The sequence below is a fragment of the Ictalurus furcatus genome, chromosome 18 (genome assembly GCF_023375685.1).
Source record: "Ictalurus furcatus strain D&B chromosome 18, Billie_1.0, whole genome shotgun sequence".
Lineage (NCBI taxonomy): Eukaryota > Metazoa > Chordata > Actinopteri > Siluriformes > Ictaluridae > Ictalurus > Ictalurus furcatus.
In genome coordinates, this window is record NC_071272.1 from 689,150 (window position 1) to 707,359 (window position 18,210).

General features: G+C 41.6%; 1 protein-coding gene across 2 annotated transcripts; it reads left to right on the top strand.

Annotated features, from left to right (window-relative positions):
* The first annotated feature begins 969 nt into the window (after positions 1-969).
* Positions 970-18,203, top strand: ppp1r26 (protein phosphatase 1, regulatory subunit 26). Of its 2 annotated transcripts, XM_053648971.1 has the most exons (5): positions 970-1,317; positions 2,191-2,248; positions 4,937-8,319; positions 15,430-15,526; positions 16,927-18,203. In XM_053648971.1, the coding sequence occupies exons 3-5, from the start codon at positions 5,000-5,002 to the stop codon at positions 16,993-16,995; spliced, it is 3,486 nt and encodes a 1,161-aa protein (XP_053504946.1). In that variant the 5' UTR covers positions 970-1,317; positions 2,191-2,248; positions 4,937-4,999; the 3' UTR covers positions 16,996-18,203. The 2 variants fall into 2 exon arrangements, with proteins under 2 accessions (XP_053504946.1, XP_053504947.1); XM_053648972.1 differs by lacking the exon at positions 16,927-18,203 and having other exon boundaries at positions 971-1,317; positions 9,464-15,564.
* The last annotated feature ends 7 nt before the right edge of the window (positions 18,204-18,210 follow it).

Consider the following 18,210-nt stretch of genomic DNA (forward strand, 5'->3'; position numbering starts at 1 on the left):
ACACAACGTATTCAAAAAAACTAACATGGATACCATGTGCAGCTGTAATTAACATTTCATAGCTCCATTAGCCATACTAGTATTAGCAATGAGTTTTCTGTTCAATAAACATTGACAATCTTAGCTCTCTTGAACGTTGTACCATTATGGTTGAAGTTAACTAATAATACTGTAACTGACAGTGTTAAAACATTGTACTTACACTGGCCAGAATTTTGATTTATTAACTATATCGGCTTTTCCTATATTAACAACACTAATTTCCACAAGAGCATCCTGAACAGAAGTGACACCTAGTGGTGTGAAGTGAAGTAAACACTTATCTTTACTTCATTCACTGGTCTCACCTGATTGAACTTTTCATTTATTTTCAAGGAGTGTCATCTACTACACTTCACTTCACACCTCTAGGTGCAAGTGACACTTCTAGTTCGAGCTGCTTTTGTGGAAATTAGTGTAGAGTTAGCATAGGAAAAGTCGCTATAGTTACTAAATCAAAATTCTGGCCAGTGTAACTACAATGCACCTATGTTGATAGGTGACATTCTGGAGAGAATGTCGGAGGGCGTGGCGTGGTGACGTAATGACGTGTGCCGTTAATCGGACTATGTTCTTTAACATGTAAACACCTTAATCACAATATTATCTCATTCAGAATAAGGTCAATCATTAGATTATTGCTGTCCGTGTAAACGTAGTCAATGTCTAATATTTTAAAAACGGAAGCAGCACAAACGAGACTATTTGGGGTGAATTTGATTCATGGGGAGGGGAGGGACGGGGCGCTGAGTGACGTCATCGCACCGTAATTGTACACAATGTCTATTCAATTCAACTTTATTTGTATAAGCGCTTTTAACAATGGGTATTGTCTCAAAGTGACCTCAGAATGACCTATAAATATTATTTTAATATCTCAAAAACCGAAGCGGCACAAACGATTGAGACTAGTTTTGCCGACGTTTTGTGTTGGGTGGGGGCCAACTTCACGCAGGTGATATTTTAAGTATAAAAAAAACAATGGAAACTTTTTTTTTTTACCCGATGTGTACCGTACAAGGTTATTCATATCAACCTCTAAACTAGACATTCTCCCGTGTGTTAATGATTCCGAGGATGTGTTTTCAGGTGTACTGCAGCTTTAAGTGAGCTCTCCATGGTAAGTAGGAAGCGTGGCTGTTCGAGAGCGTGCATTTTCTGCGCGCGCGCCAGTGTCGTACAGAGACAGAAAAACAATCATTTATATAACAATTTAGCAAAGTGTCTTCGAAACTACGATCACCGGCACATGACCGCGAGAGTCCGAGGAGTCCCCGGGTGAGCACGCCGAAACTGTCCTGTATTTCTGTGTGTATTCGGTTTCAGTTTAATGATGTTTACGATACAAAGACGGTCCGGAAAATGAGCCGGGTTGCGGGCGGAGAGGCCCGCGCTGAGCCTTCCGTCCTGAGGCTTCCGCCCCTCGCCGGGACGTGAAGAAGTCGGTGTCTTCGTTTATATTTTAGTCGTCTATTACATATATAGAACATTGTCTGGAGTCTGTCGTAGCTCGTTATCTGACGTGTAGCCTTTCGAAAGGAGGTAAGCCGGTAATGAACGTGGAGGTTCAGTGCACGAATTGGCAACGGAACGGAAGCCGGTTCCTCTGCGGTGTCTCTTAGCTGTGCTGAGCGGAGAGCGGCGCAGCTTGAGCCGCTAGCGATACGGCGACAGCGCGGTGCGAGGCTCGGGCTCTCGAGCCTACCGACTTGAGGGGGAAATTAAACAAAGAACGCCGAGTATTAATGGAATAATTATGTTCTCAAACACTTCTCGGGAATAGTCCACGTCTGTACCAGTTAGCTTGTAGATATGGAAGTAGTTTGTGTAAACGAATAAGCGCATTTCATGTCGCTCTGGCGCTTGGAGCTGAAGCCGCGTATGCTAAAGGCTCCTGAGGTGAACACGAACACAATGTGGTCACTATGAACTGTAACCTGAGGTGCTTCCTAACGGAGTTATTCTTCAGATAGATTAATCAACTTTCACTCTTTGCGTCTGTGAATCGATGTGAATGGGGGTTTTAATGGTGAGACTGCGTTTTCTCGCACATCGTGGCTGCAGTATTAAGAACGGATCATTTAGTAGCAAACATTTCACTTACTGATGCTGGCTGGATTTTAAAAACAGTTTGTATGATTTTTACCATAGACCTGCACGTGACTGACTCACCTGCTCGACTCACCGCGCGGAGAAGGTAAAAGAGAAGGTAAACATTTGCAGCGCAAAAAAAATGACTATTTTTCTGTTACGTTAATGTTTGTAAACGTATTTTAGTTCTTGACATGAACACCGCACATTAACACTTTCACAAGTATTTTTTTGTGAAAAAGTTTTGGAGTTAAATGAGTAGTTGAGAGAAAAATTTGAATATATAGCCTTCTTGTCTTCACACCAACTGTAGCTAGTCAGCTAGGTAACCTCACACCAGTTGTAGCTAGTCAGCTAGGTAACCTCACACCAGTTGTAGCTAGTCAGCTAGGTAACCTCACACCAACTGTAGCTAGTCAGCTAGGTAACCTCACACCAGTTGTAGCTAGTCAGCTAGGTAACCTCACACCAACTGTAGCTAGTCAGCTAGGTAACCTCACACCAGTTGTAGCTAGTCAGCTAGGTAACCTCACACCAACTGTAGCTAGTCAGCTAGGTAACCTCACACCAACTGTAGCTAGTCAGCTAGGTAACCTCACACCAACTGTAGCTAGTCAGCTAGGTAACCTCACACCAACTGTAGCTAGTCAGCTAGGTAACCTCACACCAACTGTAGCTAGTCAGCTAGGTAACCTCACACCAACTGTAGCTAGTCAGCTAGGTAACCTCACACCAACTGTAGCTAGTCAGCTAGGTAACCTCACACCAACTGTAGCTAGTCAGCTAGGTAACCTCACACCAGTTGTAGCTAGTCAGCTAGGTAACCTCACACCAACTGTAGCTAGTCAGCTAGGTAACCTCACACCAACTGTAGCTAGTCAGCTAGGTAACCTCACACCAACTGTAGCTAGTCAGCTAGGTAACCTCACACCAACTGTAGCTAGTCAGCTAGGTAACCTCACACCAGTTGTAGCTAGTCAGCTAGGTAACCTCACACCAACTGTAGCTAGTCAGCTAGGTAACCTCACACCAACTGTAGCTAGTCAGCTAGGTAACCTCACACCAACTGTAGCTAGTCAGCTAGGTAACCTCACACCAACTGTAGCTAGTCAGCTAGGTAACCTCACACCAACTGTAGCTAGTCAGCTAGGTAACCTCACACCAACTGTAGCTAGTCAGCTAGGTAACCTCACACCAGTCGTAGCTAGTCAGCTAGGTAACCTCACACCAGTCGTAGCTAGTCAGCTAGGTAACCTCACACCAACTGTAGCTAGTCAGCTAGGTAACCTCACACCAGTTGTAGCTAGTCAGCTAGGTAACCTCACACCAACTGTAGCTAGTCAGCTAGGTAACCTCACACCAACTGTAGCTAGTCAGCTAGGTAACCTCACACCAACTGTAGCTAGTCAGCTAGGTAACCTCACACCAGTCGTAGCTAGTCAGCTAGGTAACCTCACACCAGTCGTAGCTAGTCAGCTAGGTAACCTCACACCGACTGTAGCTAGTCAGCTAGGTAACCTCACACCAACTGTAGCTAGTCAGCTAGGTAACCTCACACCAACTGTAGCTAGGACATACTGGTTGTCTGACGGTTTCTTCTTTGGTTTTTGCACTAGAGATATGAGGCTTGCTAGCAAGTAATGGAAGTCTATCTAACCCGAGTATTTTTCCCAAATATCTGCCTCAGATTGCATCCAGTTTTTCAGGAGTGTTATGCAGAATTGTAGATGTGGTAAACATGAACAAAACTTCACCGTGTAGCTGAACATAAGTTATCGTATAAAGTGGTTATCCTGGACAATTGGAATGACATTGACGTTCTTATTATTCAGTCCACACAGGCTGCTCCTCTTTTAGTTGGAAGGGAGCATTGTAACTCAAAGCTGGAAGTGATTCTAACGATGATCTAGACCGCTTTGGTGAAAAGGAAATGCGCTCTCATCCTGATGCAATAAGACCCAAGTTGCTACAACCTGATGCTGATTGGTTGTAAATCTGACTAGAGCTGCAACAACTAATCAATTAAGAAAATCGTCGTCGATGAATCTCACGATCGATTAGTTGGTCTGCATGGGGCACGTTTAGTCGTTGCTTTACTTCTGTTCTGCAAACACGCATCAGAAATGTAGTAGAGAGTACAGACCAAAGTTGTGTCCCAAATGACGTACTATGCACTGTGTACTCTACCGTCTAGTGTATGAATTTTAGAAGGGTCGTATCATCTCAAATGGAACATTAGCTTTTTTTTTAAAAAAAAAGAAGTATCCTGAAAAGAAGATTGTATCCTGAAAACTTTACAAAGCAGAGCTTGTGTAGCATGGAAGCATGACCGTGATGCACGAGTACAAACTTGTGTTTATACCTAAAATGCTCTACTGTGTGCAACGGGTTGGGGTTATACTTCCGGTTAGTAAAGAACTGTTAGTGTTTCATTGAGACAATACTACCCATCTAAAACTCGTATGCTAGACGGTAGAGTGCATAGTGTGTAGTACGTCATTTGGGACACAACTTTGGTCTGTACTCTCTGCTGTATTTCTGATGTGTGTTTTTGGAACAGAAGTAACACAATGAGTAAACTTCCCCGTGCCGTGTGCAGACCAGCAAATGAGATTTGTTGGCAATGATTTTCATAATTGATTATTATCGATTTTATTTATTAGTGGTTGCAGCTCCAGACCAGACAATGTTCAAGAAGTAATGTTTTACAATATATTCACATCAGGGCATGTGTACCATAAGTTGAATGCTATAACACATGAAAATGAATATATGTGTCTAATAGGATCATTTCTTCCTTTTTCAGAATGTTACGAGGTCACAGATAGAGGTCCCAAGCCCCACCTTCCCCCTAATCTGTCATTCTATAATGTTTCTGAAAACGGTTCCTCCTGTGGTGGCAGTTCACTCAGAATGGAGGTCCGGTAAGAGCTTGAGCCTGCCACTTTGCTTCAATGATAGTGCTTCAGACAGTGACTTTGTATCTTCCAGCGGAACCCCCATCCCGCACAAAGTCCAGATGATCATTGACAGCCTCTGCAGCACACAGTCCTCAGATATGAGCAATGAGGTCAACGCTAGTTCCCAGTCTGCCCTCAACCTGCCCAAGTCGTCATGTGGAGGCCACAAGTCTTGTCACATGGACACACTAGCAAGGTCTCGACGAGCAGCGACAGACAGCAGTAAGCTTCATGCATATGGCTCTGATGCCACTGAAGGTTCCGACAGCGACGATTCAGTAGATCGAGGGATCGAGGAGGCCATCCAGGAGTACCTGAAGGAGAAAGTGGACCACCAGCATAAAAGGGAGCCAATGGAGAGCCCAATACAGACACCTAAAATTGAGCAGGGAGGCATTTGTATTCCAGACGTACCTACACAGCTCATGCATTCCACCAAGGTACTAAGCACTAGCAACCATACCCTGAAAGGTTCAAAAGGAATCCAGCCATTGGTAACCTTGAAGAAAAAGAAAAAAACAATCAACGAGAACCCAGTTGGAAAAACAGGTGCTGCTAAAGCCTTGCCTACAAAAGCTCTGGCTTCCTCTGGAACACCTTTCTGTTTGCCACAAGTGGATTGTACACCACCTTCACTCAGAATAAAGGTGGAGGAGGAAGATTTAATGGATTCAAGCAGTGATGATGGCATCGAAGAGGCCATACAGAAATTTCAGCAAGAAGAGAAGGAGCGTAACGAGGGCTTGAGGTACTTTCAGCTGAAGGAGGTACTGGACTCTAGTAGTGATGATGGCATTGAGGAGGCCATCCGGAACTACCAACAGGAACAGCAGAAGGACAAAGAACACAAACTTCACCCAAAGCAAAGTTGTTTGATGTCTGATCGCATCAGTGTTAAACCTTTAAAAAAACTAGCTAAGAAGAAAAACAAAAAGAAAAATGCAGTGGAACCTAAAGAAATGAAGTGTGCTTCACCTAAACCTGTAGGCCTCTCTCTCAGCATGTTGCCTACATGTTGCCTGAGGGCCAGTGAAGATCCACTGTGCACCACTAGAGCCGAAGAGCCACAGGATGGGCGGCAGATTCACTCCACACTCACTGTCAACACTACTGCCGAGCTGATGTGTGCTGAGGCCATCTTGGACATCTCCAAGACTGTCATGCCAGTAGCATTTGAGCCCACCTTGGACCTAGCCTGTACCCCTGCAACAGAGACTCCATCTTTCCTTCCCACTGGTGTTTCACTACAGCAGTATGAAAAGAGTGACGAGAGCTCTGTGGACAGCGAGGATGGAATTGAGCAAGAGATTCGTAAATTTCTGGAGCTTAAAGCAAAGCTGCATGAACAGGCAACCACAACTGACTACTCTGGAGTATCCACAGTCTCTAAAGCCACACAGCACATTAAAGTTGAGGAGGATCAGAACAAAGTACTGAGACTGTCCTTCTCACGTAAAAGGAAACGGAAAGAAGAAGCTAGCACGAGATGTAAACCAGGAATTGCTGGTAATACCATCAAAGAGGAGCCTCAAACCAAGCCCGTAACCCAGAGTGATTTTTCTCCTGTTACGTGGCACACCTGTAGCCCAAATACAGTAAAGAACAGCAACCCTACACAGAACTCTCCCCAGCATAGCATTACCGAAGGATTCACATCCATGAACAAGGGTTCCAGCTGTGGAACCAGCCCCCCAAAGTCTTTTATTGGCTCTGAGAGGAATTACAGCAGTGACAAGAGTAGCTCGTTGGACAGTGATGAGGATCTTGATGCAGCAATAAAAGATTTGCTCAAGACGAAGAAAAAAGTGAAAAAGAAAGTCCGGGACATGAAACTCAAGGCAGGAAAGAGCCATAAACCCATGCAACTACCAGGAACTGACGCCTTAAAAAAACACAAATCTGTCAAGGATCAAAAATTGGTTCTTGCGGCTAAACCCACAAAACCCAATACTATAAAAAGCAGTAAAGGGCTGATGGGCATACCCAGACAGGACAAAGGTGCTAAACCTAAAGTTTTGAAGTCACAGAAGAACATCAAGAAACCTAAAGTCTTAACAAAGGACGATCAGGGCTCTGGACACAAGATAGCAGTCCATGACGTCCAGTCTACACATGTCGATGAGGACAGCAGCTCAGTAGACAGCGATGACAGCATTGAACAAGAGATCCGTAGGTTCTTGGCTGAGAAAGCAAAAGGGTCTTCTACACCAGTGACCACACTGAAGCAGGATAACGTTGGAGGCGAAGAAGAAGCTGCCTTTGGTGCATTTGCAGAGAAAAATGTCAAAATAGAGGAGCTTCAGACAAAGTGTTCTGATCTCAAAAGGGCTTCATTGAGCGTGGACCCAAATCAGGACGAGCAAACACAGGGCACTGCCGTGAACATTAAGGGACCAGATTCCTCATTTGCCAGCTATTGCAGTTTGGAAGAGGATAGGACCGGTGATCAATTGCATGAGAGGACTTTGCATGAGTGTAGGAATATCAGCTTAGACACAGACAAGGATTGGGCTCAAAAGGTAACAGGAAAGTTCATAGACAGAACAGATTCTGAACCATTTGTTCTTAATGTAGCTGGCCCACAGGAGCCCAAGGGTGAAGCGCAGCATCAGAACTTGTTCCTGATGAAGCACGATAACTGCAGTATAAGTACAGCTAGGGAAGATTCTTCAGCAGACCTGTCTAGCAGCTTGCAGAACAGGTGTAGAATTCCTCTTATAGAGGTTATCAGCACTGTGTGTCCCTCTACCCCCACAATAGGGAAACACTTTATTAGTTCCTCTTCAGAGGTTCTCATGGTTGCCAAGGAAGATTGCCAGGAAAGTCCTGCTGAGAGCAGGTCGGATTCAGTCGACCTGTACAGTTGGGAAAGGAAAGGACAATGGGACCAGCCACCTAAACTGACCTCCAACACCAGACACACATCCTCAAACCCTGCGCACCTATCCCGGCACCTGCCTCCTTACCCCTCTCATCTTTCATGTGTCCCCCTGCCCCTTGCCCTATCCCAGCCACGTTCTGGTGCTAGCTTGGTGCACCTCCGCAGAGATCAGCCCTCAGTTGTAGCTCTGTCAGCTCACAAGTCCACTCACCTGCAGCTTAGAAATGCACAGAAAGATACCAGAAAAATGAGTGAAGGGAGGGAGGAGGAGCAGGAGAGGTGCATAGATGAGACAGATGTAGAATCAGGTGAAGAGAGGACAGATAAGAGACAGCAGCAATGCAACCAGTGAGTACAGGCCCTCTCTATCTCTTTCTTTAATCTCAGAACCTGCAAAGAGCCAGCATAGACCCTGTGCACGTCTTTCCACCTACAGTACTCCTTATGGCCTGTAATACTCCATAGAGTTGGCACATAGGAAAAATGACTGCTATATTTTAGCACAGTTATGGTGATCTTTAGGATTCATTTGTTTACATTTGTGTGCGTCTCAGATAAAAGTTGCCATCTGAGCTCATTTATTTTTTTGCCCAATTTGAGGGCAGCATCATGCGCATTCTTCTTGGTGTATGCAATCCATTAATTCTGTCCACTGGACCAGCGTTTAATGATAAAGTTTTAACAAACGAGGCCTTCTCTGCCTGAGGAGACATTTTTACAAGTGTTAGTGAATCTTGTAATGTAGCTAAAATATTTGTCTTCATAGACATAGAAGTTGTTTAAATATGCTAATGTGGTAAAGTTGCACAGATAAAGTAGCAAGGGATGGTGAACAAGCAAATTTCACATGACCAATGTGCTAACAGCTGGGGTGGGTGATAATATTGATGGGTGACTTGAACATGATGCCTTCAAAGATTTCTTTATTTTGTTTATTTGCTGCCCCATGAGACCGGGACAGGTGAAGGATGTAGCTCCTCAGTTTGTTCTACAGATGAATATAGACAATATAAAGTTTTTGGAAATAATGTTGATAAATATTGTTATTGGTAAACATGTCAGTTTTCACCGCGCTTTTTTCACATTCTGTTTGGAATCTAAGCTCTGGGTCCATGTTGGCTCTGTACAGGGCAGAATTCCCATCAGCACTCCATGGTTGCACTCTCTCTGTAGTTTATATTCGGGTGAGTCACATCATAAGCTGATATATAATGTAGTTGGGAAACACTCCCAGGCGTTCTCTCACTTGCACCCTTATAACTCTGTTTGTTCAGCTGTCATTCAAGCTCTCATTCAGAATGTGTTTTGTGTGCTTTATTTCAACCCTTTCAGAGATATTTTTTGTTGTAAACGACAAACAGCGATATTGGGTAGAATTACTTCATCACACTGTCCTTCATAAAATTTCAGAAAATTTTCTTGTTTCTTTTAGTTTCACTTTTTTGGTTTTTGTCTTACCGTAAAATGATTTTTTTGTTTTTTTTAAACACAGAAAAGAACAGACCTTCTTGAAGACTTCATGATTACAGTGACAAAAGAATTTAAAAAAAAAAAAAAAAAAGTGAATGTGCTTTCTGTAACACACATTTGCTTTATCAAGAATTGACAGTAGTAGTTAATTTTGTTAAGAATCTTTAGCACAAAATGAAATGCTATAGAATCGGTGCCTGTGGGGCTGAGGTTTATCTCCTTTAGATTCGTTACCATCTCACCTTCTTAATTCCTGTACAATGCTTGAGTTCCCCTGGCCTTCACTTGGAGAACCCCTAAGTGTGCAAACACTAACATTTCTGCAGGTCTGACATGCACCTGATTCAGCACAAGCAAGAACCATGAGCTGTTTGAATTGAATCAGGCTGTGCTATGATCATGCCTATTATTTATATATATATTGGAAGCCCCCTCTGCACTACACGTGTTTGTTCACTGTTATAACACACCCTATCTCCTGTGGTATTTTTTTAAAAGCTTTTAATGAATTCCCTGAGAACCACTGCATTAATGCAGAGAAAAGTCAAATAGGTTTCTACCTCAGCACTTTTATTCTTCTTGCTCGATCAAATTAGTACGATGGTAGACTTAGGTGGTGTCAACGTTTTCATATTGACATCCTGTCCATCAAAAATACTGGGGTGAAGGTTTTACCTGTCATAGTCCCTCTCTTTAATTCAATTTGAAATCAGACAGTGTCTCTCCATACCACACGGGGGTGCTACAGGTTTAGCACAAGCTGGGCTACTGTAACAGCGACGCAAACCCCTGCATGGTTTCATGGCTGTTTATATCGTGACTTGAACAGTCAGTTGTCATGTTTCGTTCATATACATTTACACAACTTGAGGACGAACGTACCATGAAATTGTTCATACTATTTTTTTTTTTTTTTTGCACTGCTTACAAATTGTGCCATCTGATTGTTAATATTCTTATTTCTCTAATGAAACATCGCTGTAGATTACTTCAGACCGGTTATAACCCAGCCATTCCTTTCATTTTGTTTCTCATACATGGAGAAGTGCTAAGTTAGTTTATTTCTAATTCAGCCTAGGCTTTCCATATTCGGTTTAAATTTTTCAGTGGTTTTAAGGAAACCGGTTCAGCATGAAATAAACTCTGCTTATTTTACGGACAGTAACACCCCATTAAATGACATTTCCTTTGTCAGCTGATCCAAGTGTACATTAAGAAGGCCCTTGAAACAAAAAATTACAGAAGGGGTGTTTTGACCCAAACCACAGATGTGATTTTAAACTTTGCTTTTATATGACCTGTTTTGGTTTCTTTCATGGAAAGCATGGTGGTGCAGTAGGTTGTCTTGCTGTCCCTCATAGGATCCTTAGCTCAGGTTACTGTCTGATCTCCCTGTATCCATGTGGGTTTTCTCCAGGTTATCTTGTTTCCTCCCACCTCCCAAAAAGCATGCCGGTAGATGAATTGGCTATGCTAAATTGCCCCTAGGTGAATCAGTGTGCAAATGTGTGCGCTCGCTGGACTGGGATCTCATTCAGGGCGTATTCCTGCCTCATGCTCACTGGAATAGGCTCTGGATCGAGCATGTTCCTGACCAGAATGACTGAAAAATCTTGAATGAATGAAGGTTCCTTTCACACTTTTAAGTATGTAGAACTATTTTCACAACATTGCTGATATTTCATCACATTTTATCAATGAATTCAGAGGAACGCACAGAAGAGGAATGGATATATATCTCTGTAACTTTTTTTTTTTTTCTCCATACCTTCGTTTTGTTGAGATGTTTTCTTGTTATTCTTGTATTTCAGATGGTATATATCTATGCTAACGTGGTTTGAAGTCATGAAAATGTTTACTGGCATTCAAAATGCAGAGACGGAATCATTTTTTCTAGCTTACATGCTTCTGCTTTTAAGAAATTGACCTGGGTTGGACCCTGCATACATTATTTGTTGTTGTGTTTTTTTTGTTTGTTTTTTTAAATCTCTGTCCTTGTTCCCTTAGTTAATGGCCCCATGTGTGCCACATCAATATTGTGTGATCGGATCATGATTAGCTAGCATTTGACCATATTAAAAAGATGTAAATGCACAAATACGCATTATAACAGCTAGAGGTCATCTGGTGCAGACTGTGATCAGACTTCGGGGAGGTGTAAATACAGTCTGTACAGTGTGATCCTATCAGACTGACCTTAAGCAGACATATGTACTGGTGGGATATGTCATGAAAATATTTTAAATATAGCAAAGGACCCAGAAAGGATGACTAGTAATATCTGCTAGTAATTTCTGCTATCATAGCTTGGCTCTTAACAGCCAGTTTCAAAGATGACATTTTCCTCAGTTGAGGAAAATTATTAATAATAATAATAATAAGAAGAAGAATCTCTGTATCAGTAATCTCTGTACCAAATTCCTGCCCCTGTGACAGGACGAACATCCCAGCCTCTTGTATAGTGTGTGGGAGATGTGTACAGTTTGGATCACAAGAATACACATAAATACGAGATGAGATCAGAGCAATTGTTGCCCGTATATGAATATAGAGACACAGATCATATGTTAATGTTAATGCAAGGTGTAACATGGGCATTTGTTTCCTTTTTGTGTGTCGACTGATTTTGTGTATGCATTTTACAATGTAAGAAAAATGTTATTTATTTTAATTTTGTAGATGTGAAGGATACTCTACTGGGCTGTGTCATCTTTCACTGTTTTTGCATAAAAATTTAGCTTTTTTTTTTTTTTTGTCCAGCTTTTTCATTCAGAGGCCAGATACACCAAGTGTCTTAAAATGTAATAAAAAGTGATGCTCAAACATCTGCCTGTAGATCTGTGTGTAGGGCTGCGTTATTAGCATTTTAGTTATGATTTTGGGTTTACTAACACCTACTAATATCACGAGCTTAGATGGTGCATTAAAGCACAAGCTCCCCATACAATATGTTTTTGACAAATCCTTCATCAGCAAGGTGCTTCTGAAGCTGTAGGAGGTGACACCACTTGATGAACCACTTTTGGTTGAAGCATCCTGTTTCGTCTGTGAAAAACTGTCTTTATTGTTTAGTGTTTTGGTCTTTTGTCAAAGAAATGCACAAAAATACTCTGCTCTTATGGATAGCAAACAATTGCAAACAAACACAGGTTTATCAAAAAAAAAAAAATTTTTGTTAAATAGTGTGCAAGAATTATTGGCACCCTTTTAGTCAATACTCTGTGCTACCTCCCTTCGCCAAGATAACAGCTCTGAGTCTTCTCTTATAATGACTGATGAGGTTGGAGAGTATTGATGTATGGCTTCTACTTTGTATAGTAAAGCCTTAACTTGCATCTGTGGATGCAGCGGCGAGTGGTGTCGACTGACAAAGGTTTACCAAAGTATTCCCGAGCCCATGTCAGGATCTCCATTCCAGATTCATGACGGTTTTAAGACAGTGACGTCTGAGGGATCGGAGATCACGTGCGTTCAGAAGTGGTCTTTACGCACCAAGATTTGACCGGATTCCTTTAATCTTTTAATTATAATTATACTATGATTACACGATTGCTTCACCTGTTTCACATTACCTTCTTATTTCAACTTGTCACATGGCTATTAATCCTGAATTGCCCCTGTCCCAACTTTTTTGGAACATGTTGCATGCATCAGTTTCAAAATAAACGTTTATCTTAAAAAAAAACAACTATGCGCTTGATTAGGTAAAACATCAAATACCTCGTCTTTATGTTTTCTGTTTAAATACAACTCAAAGTACATTTACACATCACTCCTCTTTGTTTTTATTTGCATTTTCCATACTGTCCCAACTTTTTGGGAATTGGGGTTCTATATTTTTCTCATATGAATTCACAGGGGTGCTAATAATTGTGCCCACATATTTAACAAAGATTTTTTTTTTTATAAGCCTGCATTGTGTTTGCAATTGATATCCGTAAGAGCAGAGTATTTTTGTGATTTTTTAAATTTTTTTTATAAAAGATCAAAAGGTTAATAAAGACAATTCTTCACAGCCTTCTTTGCTCATATTTACAAGAGTGTCAATATTAGTGGAGGGCACTCTTTATATATATATTATATATAAATAACACACACACACACACACACTGTCCACTTTAATAGGAACACCTGTACTCCTGCTCATTTATTCAGTTGATCAGCTAATCATATGGCAGCAGCACAATTCATAAAACCATGCAGATCCAGGTCAAGAGCTTATGCTAATCTCTGCGACTTTAACTGTGGCATGGTTGTCGGTGTCAGCTGGGCATATTTGAGTATTTCAGAAACTGCTGATCTGGTGTCTTCACACACAACAGTCTCTAGAGCTTACACAGAATGGTGCAAAGAAGAGAAAACATTGTGAGAGCGGGAGTTCTGTGGGTAGAACCGATCGAATTCTTGTTGAGACAAGAGGTCAGAGGAAAATGGGCAGATTGGTTTAATCTAACAGGAAGGTTATAGTAACTCAAATAATCATTCTTTACAACTGTATTGAGCAGAAAAGCATCTTAGCATACACAGAACATCTAACCTTGAGCTAACAGAAGACCACATTGGGCTCTAATCCTGTCAGCCAAGAACTGGAATCTGAGGCTATTATTGGCATAGACTCAACGAAACTGGACAGTTTCTGAAATACTCAGACCAGCTGATCTGCCACGGTTAAAGTCACAGCTCACAGTCCCCCCCCCCCCCCTCCATTCTGACATTTGATGTGAACATTAACTGAAGGTTTTGACCTGCATTTGCATGATTTTATGCATTGTGCTGCTGCCACCTGATTGGCTGATTGGATAACTGCATAAATGAGCTGGTAAACAGATGTTCCTATTAAAGTGGACGATCAGTGTATATACAGTAAACGCACACAGTGGGGTTCATAAGTCTGAGTATTAAAAAAGGTCAGATTGTGCCTTTCATATCCCTCTCTTCTATTGAGCAGTGGCTTATTACTTGCAACCCTGGCATGCACACCATTGTTGTTCAGTGTTCTCCTGATGGTGGACTCATGAACATGAACATTAGCCAATGTGAGAGACCTTTAGTTGTTTAAAAGTTACCTTGGGTTCCTGTCTGACCTCAGAGTATTACACGTCTTGCTCTTGGAGTGATCTTGGTTGGCCAACCGCTCCTGGGGAGAGTAACAATAGTCTTTAATGGTCTTCACAACACACGTTTGTGTTGTGAAGATCAGACTTTGATAGACCCTTGTTCAAATAAAACATCACGCTTACTCACACCTGATTGTTACAACATGCCACTGAGTGAAAACACCTGACTCTAATTTCACTTTCAAATTAACTGCTAATCCTAGAGGTTCACATACTTTTGCCACTCACAGATATGTAATATTGGACCATTTTCCTCAATAAATAAATGATCAAGTATTATATTTTTTGTCTCGTTTGTTTAATTGGGTTCTTGTCTACTTTTAGGACTTGCGTGAAAATCTGATGCTGTTTTAGGTCATATTTATGCAGAAATATAGATCATTCTAAAGGGTTCACAAACTTTCAAGCACCACTGTAGATGGGGAAATGTTGATGGACGGCAATTTTCAGGTCATGTCACAGATTTTCAATTGGATTTAAGTGTGAGATTGGTGTTCCTGTACTGTGCTTTAGGTCATTATCCTGTTGGGATTTAAAAGATCCTAGACACAGATTTCTGGCTGAATGATCTAGGTTCTCCTCAAGTATTTGCTTGCTCCATCCATGTTGGCCTTTATGGCAGCAAGCTTTCAGCTACTCCTGCTGAAAAGAGCATGACACTATGCCACCATACTTGATTGTAGGAATGGTGTTGACTGTGTGATGTGTTTTATTTGGTCCGACCCAAACCTATGCAGACCAAATGCCTCAAAATCTTGTGACTTGTCATTTGATTCATTTAGCACCTCTACTGATGAATTAGTGTACTCACCATGTATGTGCGTGTGTGTGTGTGTGTGTGTGTGTGTGTGTGTGTGTGTTGCTCCACCAGATCTCTGTCCACCTGTATTGATGCAGGTGTGCTTCTCAGTCCCTACATTGCCCTCAACACAGAGGAAAGGAGCCAGAAATTCCGACACAGTAAGCAGGTACAAACGCTTGTAATCTCTATTGAGAGGAAATGAGGCAAAGCTGCCTTTGCGTTCGACTCAATACTGAAACAAGCTAACTCAGAAAAAAGGAACATCAGATCAGCATTTATATAGCAAATTTTAACCTTAGCCATTCTACAAAGCGCTTTACACTGTTTCTCATTCTCACACACACACACACACACACCCAAGTCAGGTGATTGACTGGGCCATTCTAACACCTTGATTTATTTCTTTGAAACCAATTGAGAGTTTCCTTTGCTGTATGCTTTGGATCGTTGTCCTGCTGGAAGCTCCACCCACGTCTCATCTTCATCATCCTGGTGGGTGGCAGCAGATTCTTCTCAAGAATCTCCCGGTAAAGGGCTCCATTCATCGTTCCTTCAATTATATGAAGCCTGCCAGTACCATGTGATGAAAAACAGCCTCACACCATGATGCTTCACCTCCACACTTCACTGTTGGTGTAGTGTTTTTAGGGTGAAGTGCAGTGACATTTCTTTTTGCAAACATGGCGTGTAGTATGACAGACAAAAAGTTCAATTTTTCTCTCGTCTGACCAGACTGCACTCTCCCAGTATTTCATAGGCTTGTCCAAATGAGTTGTAGCAAACTTTAAACGAGCTTCGACATGCCTTTTCTTTAGTAATGGAGTCTTGCGGGTGAGCGTGAGCAGTGGAGTGCATTGCCTATTGTTTTCTCTGTGACGATGGCACCTGCTGCCTCCAAGTGTTTCTGGAGCTCTTTCCGAGTGGTCCTTGGCTCTTGGGCTACTCTTCTGACTATTCTCCTGACTCTCTGGTCAGAGATCTTGTGAGGAGCTCCTGTGCGTGGCCGGTTGATGATGGAGTGATGTTGCTTCCACTTGTGGATAACGGCCCCAATGGTGCTTACTGGAGGATTCAGAAGTTTTGAAATACGTCTGTATCTGATTCCATCAATATGTTTCACAACAATAAGGTTGAGAAGGTCTTGATAGAGCTCTTTGCTTTTACCCATCATGAGATGTTTCTTGTGTGACACCTTGGTAACGAAAAAGCCTTTTTATAGACCATCAATTTACTAACCCTTTTTTTTTTATTATTTACTTGATTCAAACCCAAAATCCGTTCCCCTAGCTGTACTTATGGTCAGCCATGATACAGCACCCTGGGGCATTTGAGGGCTAAGGGACTCGTTCTGGGGCAGAATTGTCTCAGCATAGCAATGAAAATATGACCTGATCAGTAGATCAGAGACTTAAATACTCAGCCACCACTGTTCCATATATATATATATATATATATATATATATATATATATATATATATATATATATATATATATATATATATATATATAAATAAAGTAATTGTATATAATATAACTCTGCATGTGTACGTGTTTGTATGTTACAGAGAGTGCTGAAATGTGCACGGAGGAAGCTGCAGTTTGTGTTCAGCAGTGTAAAGATGAAGAGCATATGATGCACACCTGAGAGACACAGAGTTGGTTTAAAAGAATGAACGTGTAATGTGCTAATACACTACTTCATAGTTGGACTGTTTACCGTGTTCCTTTTTGCAATTTGTTTCAGTTGATTTTCATTTACTTCGCTGTGAAAAGAGTGTCGCATATACAGTGGCCTCCTGACCACGAAGACTCATTTCTTTATATTTGTAAACAATGTTGTGCTTTAAAAAAAAAAATGTTGATGCAGTGAATGTTACAAATGATGTTTAAGCCATAAATTAGGCCTTATTTGATTAGGTAAAGCTGTTTGTGGCTAGCTTTTTACAGTTCACAATGTGCTGGATATGTCCAACTGGAATATACACATATATACACACATATATACATATATATGTATGTGTGTGTGTGTGTGTATGTTTCACAACTTAAAGAAGTGTCATTTTTACATTAAGTATTAATTTTTTCCCAATGTGGATAATACCAGAGTTCAGACTATCCCCATTCTCGTGCTTTTCTATACAGATCAGTACGGTCCATGTTTTGTTCACTATTTCATCTAGAGTACAACCTGTATTCGAGTAAATCTTTGCCATGTGTTCCACGCCAACTTGCCATCAGGGCTGTGGCTGAAACACGACAGTGGTGTGCTTCAGTTAGGAGGAATTTGGGGTTGGGGCAGTACAGGAACACAAGAGGTACATGAACATGCATCCTAATAATCCACTAATTATCTGACTGAGCCAAGTCAGAATGAAATCTATTCCTGTGCATTCCTATTCTAACATCATAAACTCACTAAAGCCAACTGGATTTCAGTTTGTACCCAGTCCAACCGTAGACCAATAACCGCCATGCAAACCTTCTGTCTAGATTACTTTCACAAGTATCTTTGCGTATTTGCATACTGCTCTGTGAGGAAGCAAAGTTCACGCTACAGCCTGTAAAATATTTACACACAAATAATCCTTAATCCCGACAATTGTACCATCCTAACATTTAGTAGAAATGTTGACTTTTGGCTCTGCATTAGTGCGTAGGTGTCATGTCATGTCAGACCGAGTGACCGTGCAGAAACTACATTTCCTATCAGCCGAAGCACACCACGTGGCCATCTCATACTGTGGTGGTTTAAAGTTTGTGAACCCCATCTGTTAACTGCTCGGGACAAACAAGGGACTCATGAACAACTCTCAGTCGTTGATGATCCTGGTAGCAATACACAGTATTAA

Coding starts and splice junctions, on each gene's coding strand:
- ppp1r26 (XM_053648971.1), top strand. CDS start 5,000: ATGTTTCTGAAAACGGTTCCTCCTGTGGTGGCAGTTCACTCAGAATGG. Junction 8,320..15,429: donor AGACAGCAGCAATGCAACCA/GTGAGTACAGGC, acceptor TTGCTCCACCAG/ATCTCTGTCCACCTGTATTG. Junction 15,527..16,926: donor AATTCCGACACAGTAAGCAG/GTACAAACGCTT, acceptor TGTATGTTACAG/AGAGTGCTGAAATGTGCACG.